Source organism: Eublepharis macularius, chromosome 9 (genome assembly GCF_028583425.1).
Source record: "Eublepharis macularius isolate TG4126 chromosome 9, MPM_Emac_v1.0, whole genome shotgun sequence".
Classification (NCBI taxonomy): domain Eukaryota; kingdom Metazoa; phylum Chordata; class Lepidosauria; order Squamata; family Eublepharidae; genus Eublepharis; species Eublepharis macularius.
This window is the reverse complement of record NC_072798.1, coordinates 48,447,262-48,459,817: the sequence shown is the minus strand read 5'-3', so window position 1 is coordinate 48,459,817 and position 12,556 is coordinate 48,447,262. Positions and strand designations below refer to the sequence as shown.

Here is a 12,556-nt window from a genome sequence, read left to right as displayed (position 1 = left end):
AATAATTAATTCTGCGTATTCTGTTGGTCGTGGAGACTAGCAAGGAGATAGGCAGGGAATTGAAGATGTGCCCAGGCAGCTGAAAACACTATGAGTCTCATGTAGGATCGTTAGGAGCCAGCCTAAGCAGGTATTCTCAGAAGTCAGTCCAATTTTATTTTGGGGACATATTCCCAGGAAAGTGTTCTTAGGAATGCAACCATTGTTCAGAGTTTTCAAGCCCTTCATTGCATCCATAAAATCTTTTAGCACTATCTATCCCCCCCCCCCAATCTCTGCAGAGCTGCATAGGTTGGAAGGAAAGAACATAGGGCTCAGTGGAGCCCTCGTGTCTCCCTCTCGCTGCCACATTCGGCCTTGAATTGTGCTACTGTTGCATAGTAGCTATTTCAGCAGAACACTTCAGTGTCCCTCTCATCATCAGGGCCTGGCCTTTGAGTTTCTTGTCCTCACTGTAAATTTGATGCAATATTAGCCATTTATGTACTGTACTTAGTTTTGAACAGTAAAACTGAGAGCAGAAGACTGAGAATATTTTTAAAGATAAAAGAGGAAACAAACCCCCAAGATGTCCTGTAGATAACATATCTCCTTCTTCAGAAAAAAGGGGGTTGCTTCCTCTTTTAAGTGTTTTCTTTCTAGTGAGTCACAGCTACAGTCTTGAAGTTTATACCCAAAAAAGGTTATTAAAACACTTGATAGATCATTTCAATAAATGGCAAAGAAGGCCACTGACATTTGCTTTTACATATTTTTTTAATTGCCAGTACAGGGAAAAACATATTTCCTATTTACCAAAATAAACACCTTCACATTACAACTGTATGTGGCAGTAAAAAGTTTTGGTATCACAATCTAAGTGAAAGGTCAGGCTGAAATGTATGCTTTTCCCATTCTCCCCCTTTTAATTCATGTTTAATGTAATCAGTTTCATGTTATCAAAATTGATTTTTCTCAGAAAATTTTTTTCAGAAATGGCTGAACCAATGCTAGTATTAGAAACATATACTTGAATGTATACTGGCATGGAAATAATAGAAAAAAGAGAAAAATGGTAGGTGGATTCAAAAGTGGTAGGAAAGGGGACAAAATACAAAACACAGAGAAGAGCACACTATAACACAACACACAATCTCTCAAATAAAAGCAATACAGTCGGTGTAACTCAACTAAGTATCCTTTACCTAGATTGTAGGAGGCTCCTCAGAGCATGTACAGAGTTCCTTGTAGTACCAAAATAGGAGTCTTTAACCCCTGGCCCACTGGTCTTGGGGTCTCCAGAAAGCCAGCATGGTGTAGTAGTTACAATGTCAGACTAGAATCTGGGAGATCAGGTTTCAAATTTCCACTCTCTCATTGAAGTTTGCTGGGTGATCTTGCACCAGTCACATACACTCAGCCTAACCTACCTCACATGGTTGTGAGGGTAAAATGAAGGAGAAATGAATGATGAGAGTCAACACTAGAGGTGGGCACGAATTGCAATACGAACCAAAAAACCGCATGAATCGGGCTGGTTCATGGTTTGTTAATACGTGGTTCGTGGAGCCATGTGTTAACGAACCCCATGACTTTTTAGGCCCCAGTTCATGTGTTTAGTGAGCAGTTGATGAGCCCAGACAGGCTGGTGCTACTGAGGTGTGTGTGAAACTGACAGCCCTGTTCTCCTGCTGCCAGCAAGCGGCAGGAGAAGGGGGCTGTCAGTTTCACACACCCTGCAGTGGGTTCAGCCCATGGGCTGAAGCCAGCGCAGGCTCTGTGAAACTGACAGCCCCCGTTCTCCTTCCACCCAGGGCAGAAGGAGAATGGGGGCTGAGAGCTTCACTCGCTCTGTGCCGGTTTCAGCCCATGGGCTGAACCCGCTGCAGGGTGTGTGATAGTGAAATTCCATGAACCATGAACCCGATTCATGAACTGGGAAAGGGTTGTGAAGTTCATGGTTCCTGTTTCGTGGAAATGCAACGAACCACAAATCGTGTGGTTCATTTTGGGGGGGGTTCATGCCCATATCTAGTCAACACTGAGGAGAAAGGTGGGGTATAAATGCAGTAAATAATGGAAATAATAAATGAATGGCTGAGGAAGTGGGGAGAGGAGTGAAAGAGAAAAATCAGCTCAGATTGGATAGAGGATCACCATACTGAAGGGATCCAGTCTCAGTGTGTCTTGTGTGTAAGCAGGATAAGCCAGAGAATGTGCGAAAATAGGGTTTGCGTCTCCAGAGTGTTAATTGGGAGAGAACCTGTCTAAGGACATTATATAAATCTCAGAGTCTGACTTTCATGAGAAATCAGTATAGATACTGATTTGGAAAGAGACTGTGGCTATGAGGGAAACTGACCAGAGATTTGTAGTGTCTGAGAGGAGCTCATATTTACCCTGTGAGAATGCTGAAAGGCTAATCTTTACCACAAGACTAAAAGCTTGACTGTTAACTGTTCTGTGTATCCCAGGGTTATAACGTAATGTGCCCAGAAAAAGCTGTGTGTTATCTGCAAATAGTTTTAAGCCTCATTACTGATCCTCCTTATTTCTGTTACCCTTAGTAGTGAAACAACTGTTACTTTTTCCCCTGTTTACCTGAAGTCTTATCCTACTATATAAAAGGCAAGCCATATTGATGACAACTGACTTTTTATGCCTGCATAGGTGCATTCGCAGGCCCCTCCATGGGGATAAAAAGTGAGTTGTCGGCAGCACGGCTTGCCTTCGCCCCTCAACAGTGGCCTCCTTGGGGCGTCTGGAGGCCCAGGAAGGCTCAGTGTTGCAGCAGGAAGGCCCAGCTTGGCAGCCCAGCCCTCCATAGGCCCAGAAAGGTTTACCATGGTGGTGCAGCCCTCCGGAGGCAGTTTTCTAGAGCCCATTTTTATATAACAGGCTTAGTTGCTAGTATGTAATAACTGCATTTAGAAGGCTACTTGGGTTCAATCAATCAGTAGAAGGCTGAGGTAGCAACTCCTCCGGATGAACTATGCTGCATGCTACCTTAGTTTAAACAGACTTTAAAACCCCAACCTCTGCAATATCAGAGTCCTTAGGCCCAGAACAGATTGGTGGTGGAAAGTGCCATCAAGTCACAGCTGATTTATGGCAGATTTCTGGCATAAAGAAGAAGGGCATGCCTTTGAAGCTGTGGCTGGATGGTTGAGACAAAGCCAGCTGAAGTTAAACCCTGCAAAGACGGAGATCCTGTACTTGAGTCGCGGAAACGTGGACTTGGGACCCCGGCTTCCTGCACTCGATGGGGCGGTGCTTATGCCAGCCCCAAGAGTCAGGAGCGTCAGGATGACACCCAGCTATATCTACTGATGGACGGCCAGCCTGGATCTGCCCCAGATGTCCTGGGCATGCCTTTGAAGCCGTAGCTGGATGGTTAAGACAAAGCTGGCTAAAGTTAAACCCTGCAAAGACGGAGATCCTGTACTTGAGTCGCGGAAACGTGGACTTGGGACCCCGGCTTCCTCCTCTCAATGGGGCGGTGCTTATGCCAGCCCCGAGAGTCAGGAGCCTCGGGGTGATCTTGGATGCCTCCTTGACAATGGAGGCGCAGATCATGGCGGTTGCCAGGTCCTCGTTCTTCTATCTCCAACAGGCCAGGCAGCTTGCCCCCTACCTTTTGTCCCACGACTTGACTACAGTGATCCAGGCAACGGTCACTCTAGATTAGACTACTGTAACACGCTGTATGCAGGGCTTCCCTTGAACCTGATCCGGCGGTTACAGCTGCTGCAGAATGTGGTGACGCATGTCATCATGGGGTTGCCGATGCATGAGCATATAACACCGGCACTGCGTCAGCTGTACTGGCTACCGGTGGAATACCGAATCAGGTTCAAGGTTTTGGTATTAACCTATAAAGCCCTATGCGGACTGGGACCAGCGTATCTGCGGGACCGCCTCTCCCCCCGTTTAAAAATCTTTTAGTGCAAATATGCTCTGACAATTTAAATCTGGTCAGTGGAATTTTATGCTGCTATGTTGGTGTTTATATATGTATTTTAATCTGTGTAAATTTGGATGCTTTTAGGATTGTTAATTTATAATAACTGTGTTTTATATATTTTAACTTCTATGTGTCTGTAATCCGCCCTGAGCCTGCTGGAAATGTGGGGAGGGTGGAATAAAAGTCGAAAATAAATAAATATAAATAAAAAATATATATAGTGCCTTCAGTTTTCTATCCACACAACAATCCAGGATTGAGGTGGGATGTTTTTATACTAAGTTTTATATAGTCTATGGCATGCTGACTTACCTCAGGCCACTTTTATGAGATTTGAACCTTGCTATCTCTGGCTCATATTCAGCACATTTGCTCTGCATAGCATGAATAAACATTGTACAAGACATTACTTAAGACTCCTATGGAGCCTAATGCTTCATATAAATTATATATTCCTGTCTGATTTAATTTTTGAAGCTAACACAACAATATTTGGATTTGAGTCCAGTTGCACCTTAGAGACCAACAAGATTTTCAGGGAATCACTTTCTCTTCAGAGTTTTGACTCTGGAAAGCTTATACCCTGAAAATCTTGTTGATCTCTAAGGTGCTGCTGGACCCAAACCCTGCTGTTCTACAGCAAACCAACATGGCCTACCTGAAACGTGCAACAATATTTGTGGTTCTTCAGGCATTAAATGTTATCTTTGAAAATCATCTGGAAAATGAAGATCAGGACACCGCACAGAATATCCAGGTTAATGTTCTGGATTGTGACACCATAGGACAGGCTAAAGAGAAGATCCTGCAAACCTTTCAGAACAAGAATGGGTCTGTTTATGGTCTCCATCTCAATGAGATGGGTCTCGGTAAGAGTGCTGCTACAATCATATGTTTCATGTTTCATAAAATGTTGATTTTTGTCAGTTTCTTGTTGAAGGTAAGTTTATGTCTTATGCTAAAAGTGGTTTCATGTACATAACCTAGCCTCCAGCTTATAAGCTTTCTCCTCCCCCTCCTTTCCTGCCGTGTGTACTGTGACTCCATTAGTTCGTTCCTGTTTAACACAAACCATGATTTGTCATTGCATCCAAACTAGAAAACTATAGTTTGTGGCTTCACAGTTGTGTTTGTGATTGGAATTGTGGAGAACAGACATAATTTACCTGTTTATATATAACAGCAAGCAGGAAAAAATTTATTAAATCTGAGTGGAGGAGGGAGGGGGAGGAGGTAGTGAATGAAATGGAAGCTCAGGTGTGGAATTCCGAGCCATGGCTGCATGTGAACTCTTAGTTAGGAGTTCCTTTTGCTTTATCTTTTCATAGGACACCAAGATACCAATGTAATTTGATTCAGAACTGTCAAAAACTCAAAAATTACAAAGAGATATTTCTGTATTTGTTATATAGATATACTAAAGTTAGTTTTGTTGCATTAAAGTAATGTACTTTACTTGGTCTTAGACTGGTATAACTTTATTTCAATGGGTTTAGACTGTAATAACTCTGCATAGGATTGTACTGTTAATGTAATATGATTAACACATTTCTCCTTTATGGGATTTTTTTTTGTGAGTTGCCCCACAGCTACCTTATAACAAGTGCTCCTGTCCCAAGAATGTAGAACTGGGTAAAATGAAATGCTATGTTAGCACAATACCATAACCTGTATTGTGGCCTTTGCTGACCCAAGGATGTTGCACGGAAATAAGCATTGCAGCAACTGGCAACAGTCTGGTTTGGGGGCTGTTCATAAAGTCTTGACATGGTGCAGAAATTGGGGGTAAAGTGATGTAGTGGTGATGGAAGAGAATCTTCTTTCAGGCAACTCACAAAGTTCACTCCCTGTGCTATCTAAGCAGTTACACCCTTCAGTAACTTCAGTGGACTTTGAAGGGTGTAACTCAGTTTGGGATTGTACTGTACTTCTTTGCAGATACATTTAATAACTTAGACCTTTTTGAGAATTGTAACTTATAGGCAAAAGAGCAAGTTAGGCTTGTCTCATACAGAGTGAGAGGATGCTACTTTGAATACACCGAAGTCCATTAACATTGATGGGTTTATATTGGAATAACAGCATAGGATTGCACTAGAAGTGTAATGTAATTGCTCTGCTCTCTTTGCTTTCTTTGCTACAATTTTTGTCGAGATTTAACTGATTTTGAAAAGATAATTTCCCAATGGGAAGATCATATGTTGGGGCAAATCTACAACCTTTTACTCCAATATGATACAGAAATGTTTTTTTGTTGGCAGCCCTTCAGTCAGATACACAAGCAAAGGAACTTCTAGACAGAGATGCTTCCTCTGTAATTCTGGAAAACGGAATTGCCAAGTTGAACACCATTGGCCATTATGAGGTAATAACACAAATACTAAGTATGTTGCAAATTTTATTTCTAATAAAAAGCTTCCATGTGAAAGAATCTGATATAAGTTGAAAGAAGACAGGAGAAAAGATTCTCTTGATCAAGGTACTTGTCTCTTGTTTGATATCTGTCTGGAGGGCCAAACTATATTTTTGGGTAACTTGTCTTGGAACAGGAATAGTAATGAGTATTCATCTACATACCTTATAAATCAAAATTTATTGAGGCATCAGGAAAAAAATGAAAATGTGCAAAGCTAATATGCTCAATATAATAATATTGATACATCTGAGGATTAAACGTTATAAAGCATGGTATTGTTCTCCCTTGAGCTGCAAGTATTGCCTCCTCTTTAAGAAAACCCGAATCTCTGGACTCATGTATTATTCTCCTGACCAAATTTCTGAATTAGACATTTGTTAGAGGCATTCAATAACTGCGAGGGAAATAAATGAATGGCAGGTTTCCCCCAGTACAAATATTTTCCCTCTAAGATAATCTAAACTCTGAGGGGCTTGATCAAACCAATTTTCCTATCTGTTTTCCTTCCCACCCACCCACCTCTAACTGATGATGAATTTTCTGATAGGTTTCATCATTCCAAGAGGGCAGTGAGCATGCTTATTGCTCACTCGTCTTTGAGAGGGAGGGCATCCTTTTAATTTATGAAGTGGTTTTTTTTAACATACCAGGGGAGTCCTCTGGGTATGCAGAAACCCTTACCTGATCTGAGGGTGGCTTTCCTTCAGTCTCACTGTTAGAAGGAGCGATCAGAGATGAGAGAAAGAGATCTCATCATATAGTCTCCAGAGTGAGAAGTTTCATGGGCAATGTTATCAAGTAGGATGGAGGAAGAACTGGAGACTTACCATATTTTGTAGCATTTGCCTTATTTACAGATATATTAGTACAGCTTAAGTGGAGACAAAGAGGCGTTCTGCCAGGCAACTGACCTGCTATTCCACATTGGATCCCCAGATGGAGAAAGAGAGAACATGTTTTTCATGATGCTTCAATCAACTTTTCAGCCAATTCATGTCTCATTTATCTTACTCCCTTTTGCCCAAACTTTGCATGATGCCAGATTTTTCATGACAAGTAGCACAAAACTGTAATTTGGCCCTAGAAAACATTAATGAGGGGGTTATACTCTCAATATAAATTATTTATTTGCTTCATTTACACCCCACCTTTCTCCCCAGTTGGGACCTGGAGTGGCTTACATCTTTCTTCTCCATTTTTCCTTATAACAACCCTGTGAGGTAGATTTGGCCGAGAGTGACTGACCCAATGTCACCCAGTGAGTTTCCATGGCAGAGTGGAGAGTAGAACCGGGTCTCCCAGGTCCTAGTCCAACACTTCAAGCACTACATTGCACTGGGTCTCTATGGATGGCAAGAGGGGGTTAACTCTTTTCCCTGTGCATTTCCCGACCAAGTTGACACTGTTGAGCTTCTTTGAATCCCAGTAGGGAAAAAGTCACGTGCGTGTATCGTGCCTGCCCCCCACACGCTTAGAACACGCTTCAGGTATGAGAATTGTGTGCCATTGTTTAAGAAAATGGCATGGGGGGAATAGTTAACCTGCACTGCGGTGCCCCCATTCATATGTCTCCCTTCCTGGTTGCTGCTTCGTAAATCCAAATTAAATGTCTGGCGTTCCAGTCATGAAATTCCAGGTCCACATAATTAGCCTGTACTAATAATTTCTGTTCTAACTGCTGCTGCTTCACACAAAAATACATTCCCACCCCTTCTGTGAAGAGGGAGTCACCTTATCCAAGTTCTGGTGAGGTTTCTGTCTATGAGGTTCCTGTTTGTCAGGAGACTATATCCTTTCATTAACTCACATTTGTTAAATAAAAACCAATCATTCTGGGGCATTAGCCTAGCAAAAGAGCAGTCAGCCAGCCGTCATAACAATATGTTGTGTCTTCCTGTCCCAGGAGCACTCTATAAAGGCGACATTTTTTTTTTGGCAGAAGTAAAACCTTTCTACAAAGTGGATCAGTGAACAAACTGGTTTCTCTCTGGGCTGGCTGCCAGGCTGTAAAAGAAATTTCTGCTTCTCCCCCTTCTTTTGGCACATATCCTATCCTAGGCCTGTCATTTCAGTAATTAAAAAGCTAAGGATGCTTGTATTTTCAAAAAACGTGATATTCAACTGCATTACTTTTGAAGTTATTCTTTGACAGCAATAGCTTGACTAAAAAGGATTAGGAGAATGGTTATAATTTTAACAACAAAACAAATATGGATAGAAGGAGAGGAGAAAGAATACACTCTTGGAAATTTCTAGGAGGTGCTTGTGAAAGTAACTCAGTTACTTTAGAAATTTGAAAGTGAAGCAAATATTAGAATCATTAATTCATCTTCATTTATTTTTACCATTCGTGTCCCTCCATCCTCATCCCAAATGAAAAATGTAGTAGAAAAGATAATCTCCTGCATAATGCTGTGTATCAGTTGTGGCAGGGAGGGAGGGGACAATTTTCCAAGATGGGAACAATTTTTGAAGTGATATGGATATACAAAATAGTCCTAGGGAATGAGTAATGTCCTCTTTAAAAAAGTTAAAATGAGGAGGAAGGAAAAGCAATATGGCAGAGCTGTAGAGTTTAAATCACTTTGAACGGTCACTTTACATTTTAATTATATACTATTAATCCCAGATGGCCAGCTGCCTCATCAGCTGCAAAATAACATTTTTGTGACACTTTTAATTCGCTATTTCCTTTTAGCCTAGTTTCTGTTAATCTTCTGTTTGCACCCTATAGTTTTTTTCTTCTTTGCACTCTCACAGATGTCTCTGCACCCCATCTGTTCTTTCCCCTTTCTGTCTTTCTCAATTCCACGTTATTTTGTACCTCCATCTCTAGTGACCTCCCCTCACTTCAGTTTTCTTGTGCTGTCTTTCTGTTTCCATCATCTGATCTTTAGTCCCTCCAGCTTCAGCATCATGTAAGAATTACACTCTAGAGGTCTTTCAACATGACAGCAAATGGCAGATATGCAATAGAATTTGTTTGTTTACTTTATATATAGCCTACCTTTCTCATGGAGAATCAAGATGGATTGTAGAGTACAGAGAGAGAGAAAATGCATTCTTACAGTAAAGGACATCAAATGAACAATGCAGTAGGACTACAAAACTGAATGACAATGTGAGCAACAATGTGAGATATACAATCAGCAATGCAAATGAACAGTGCAATAGAACTTAGGAATACAAAACTGAATACCAATACTAATGCACTAGGACCAGAAGACAAAGTAAATAGCAAACTAACTAGGCTGGCATCATGCAAGCAATACAGAATGTGGGATTAGAAAGGCAATTCAGTTTCCACTCTCTGCTCCCATGTGAAGGTGCCTTTCTGGACTATTCTGTCCCATTACAGAGGAATTCCATTATAAGAAAGCCTTTCTGAACATTTCTACTTTACACAGTTTGCAGAATGATAGTACTTTGGGAGCCTTCTTGACTTCCTTAACTAGAAACTGTAGAAAATCTTGGCTCTCTGATGTCTTTAACAGTACAAAGGTTTCCAGTCACATTTAGCTTCTGTTTAAATGACTTTTGAGCATAGTACATGTCAAGGACGGCTGTATCCACAAGCCATCCTGAGAACAAAACTCAAAACTGGGAGTGAATCCTTACTTCCAGGGTAACAAGCTGCTACCAGTGTCTCTTGACTAAACTTCCAGCTGTGGAACCAGGAGGAAAATACCCAGCCCTACCAGGTTTTAAATAGGAAGGCAACTCTGCAAGATAGACCACTTTGCAGACTGAGTTCTACTAAACTACTAAAATCAAAAAGGGTCCAGTAGCACCTTTAAGACTAACCAATTTTATTGTAGCATAAGCTTTCGAGAATCAAGTTCTCTTCGTCAGATGCATGATACAAACTGGTCAAATACAGAAGAGGAGGAGGGAGAGGGGAGAGAAGGGGACATATATCAGAAGTGGACAAGATGCAATTAGCGGGGAGGCAACCAAAACATTCCTTTGCTAGTAAATGTAAACATCTCCTTTTGGTGTGGAGTCAGTTTGCCGTGTTAGTTTGCAGCAGTAAAAGCATCCAATTCCTATGTAGTATAAGCCTTCGATAACCACAGCTCTCCCTGCCAGATGAATCTGACAAAGAGAACTGTGGTCCCCAAAAGCCCATACCAGGCACCACTGGGCTCCCCCAGACCACGCCGCTGTAAAGGAAATCTGTTACCTGTGATAATGTGATAACCATTCATAGTCTCTATTCAGTCCCAGCTTGACAGAGTCAAATTTGCATATGAATTCCAATTCAGCAGCCTCCCGTTGGATTTTGTTTTTGAAAGGTTTCTGTTGAACCACAGCGACCTTTAAGTCTTTGATGGAACGGCTAACTCCTTTGATGGAATCAAAGACTTAAAGGTCGCTGTGGTTCAACAGAAACCTTTCAAAAACAAAATCCAACGGGAGGCTGCTGAATTGGAATTCATATGCAAATTTGACTCTGTCAAGCTGGGACTGAATAGAGACTATGAATGGTTATCACATTATCACAGGTAACAGATTTCCTTTACAGCGGCGTGGTCTGGGGGAGCCCAGTGGTGCCTGGTATGGGCTTTTGGGGACCACAGTTCTCTTTGTCAGATTCATCTGGCAGGGAGAGCTGTGGTTATCGAAGGCTTATACTACATAGGAATTGGATGCTTTTACTGCTGCAAACTAACACGGCAAACTGACTCCACACCAAAAGGAGATGTTTACATTTACTAGCAAAGGAATGTTTTGGTTGCCTCCCCGCTAATTGCATCTTGTCCACTTCTGATATATGTCCCCTTCTCTCCCCTCTCCCTCCTCCTCTTCTGTATTTGACCAGTTTGTATCATGCATCTGACGAAGAGAACTTGATTCTCGAAAGCTTATGCTACAATAAAATTGGTTAGTCTTAAAGGTGCTACTGGACTCTTTTGATTTTGCTACTACAGACTAACACTGCTAACTCCTCTGGATCTACTAAACTACTGTTTGGGTAGCTGTGACCAAAAGGGGTCAAAGTACTGGAGTCAAATTGAAGCTTGCAAATTCCCAAAGAGCACACAAAGTTATACTCCTAAGAATTTATTAACAGAAGTGTAGAAGAGTACAGATATACAACTGCAACCAGAGAGGAAAACATCAAATACTAGATAACTAAACTAAAACAGACTTTCAGTCTCCCACCTCGAGGTTACTTTTCAGGCTAAATCAAAAGAGTTCAAACAAGGTTCCAAAGTCTCCAAATCCAGAGACAGAAATCCTGGGCTGGCACCAATCCAGGTGGGCAAGTCCAGAGCACAAAAAGCAGGTAGCAGAAAGTCCTTCAGCAACCATACAGAGTCCAAAAGCAATAGGGGGCAAGCTAGAATGTGGACCCTTGTTTTATTCAAACCTGTAGCAAGTGGCCTGATCCCAGTTAGCCAGTCAAGGACAGTGCACATACCCTTTGCTAGAATGATGCAATGTAGGTGCACGACCTTGAAGCTATGACCTCATTGCACCTGCATAGTTCAGTTCCAGCTCAGAAACTGCAGTCATGATTAGGGGTGTGTGAGTCAGGATTCTGATTCAGAAAAAACACCCGAATCATACCCAATTTGGAAAGATTCAGATTCCTGAATCGGGCCCAGCATTGCTGGCCTGATTCGGAAATGCCGAATCAAAGTTTTCTGAAGCAATATGGATCGCTTCAGAAAGCTTCGGGTCAAGCGGGAGCAGCCTTCAGTACTTTTCTGGCTGTTTGCATTTACATTTGCAAAATTCCAAAGTGGGAAACCCAAATCTTTTTTTGTTGCACATCCCTAGTCATGACGACTTTAAAGGCTTCTATCAGATACAAAGCCTGAATTGAACCAGGACACAGACCAGGACAAGTCAGCTTCTTGACAGCACTTATTTTTTCTCCTTTTTCTTTCTTGCTTTTTGTTTTTCTTCTTCAATAACAAAGAAACAACGATTCTACACATTTTATATGGTAACAAACAATACCATTTCACTTTCAGATTTCAGATGGCACAACTGTTAAAGTCTTTAAGAGGACAGGTCTCTTGCCAGGTAAGCAATGATAACTGTTTTATGTTTACAGTTGTAATGGCATAAAAAGAACTTAGTTTCTTTGCAGTTTCTGCAAATCAGAGCTGCGTCTGCAAACATGAAAGCTGTATTTAGGTATTACATCACTGTTGTATCTAATGGACATAGAGCAAGGGAACACC

The 12,556-nt window shown here is 41.6% G+C and overlaps 1 protein-coding gene across 1 annotated transcript in view; it reads left to right on the top strand.

Moving 5' to 3' along the window:
• The window catches only part of PLXNC1 (plexin C1), a 98,119-nt gene that overhangs the window by 76,393 nt on the left and 9,170 nt on the right, over window positions 1-12,556 (top strand). The window contains exons 22-24 of the mRNA XM_054987754.1: window positions 4,635-4,812; window positions 6,205-6,308; window positions 12,344-12,395. Coding sequence (XP_054843729.1) covers window positions 4,635-4,812; window positions 6,205-6,308; window positions 12,344-12,395 — 334 coding nt within the window. The remainder of the gene's footprint in view (window positions 1-4,634; window positions 4,813-6,204; window positions 6,309-12,343; window positions 12,396-12,556) is intronic.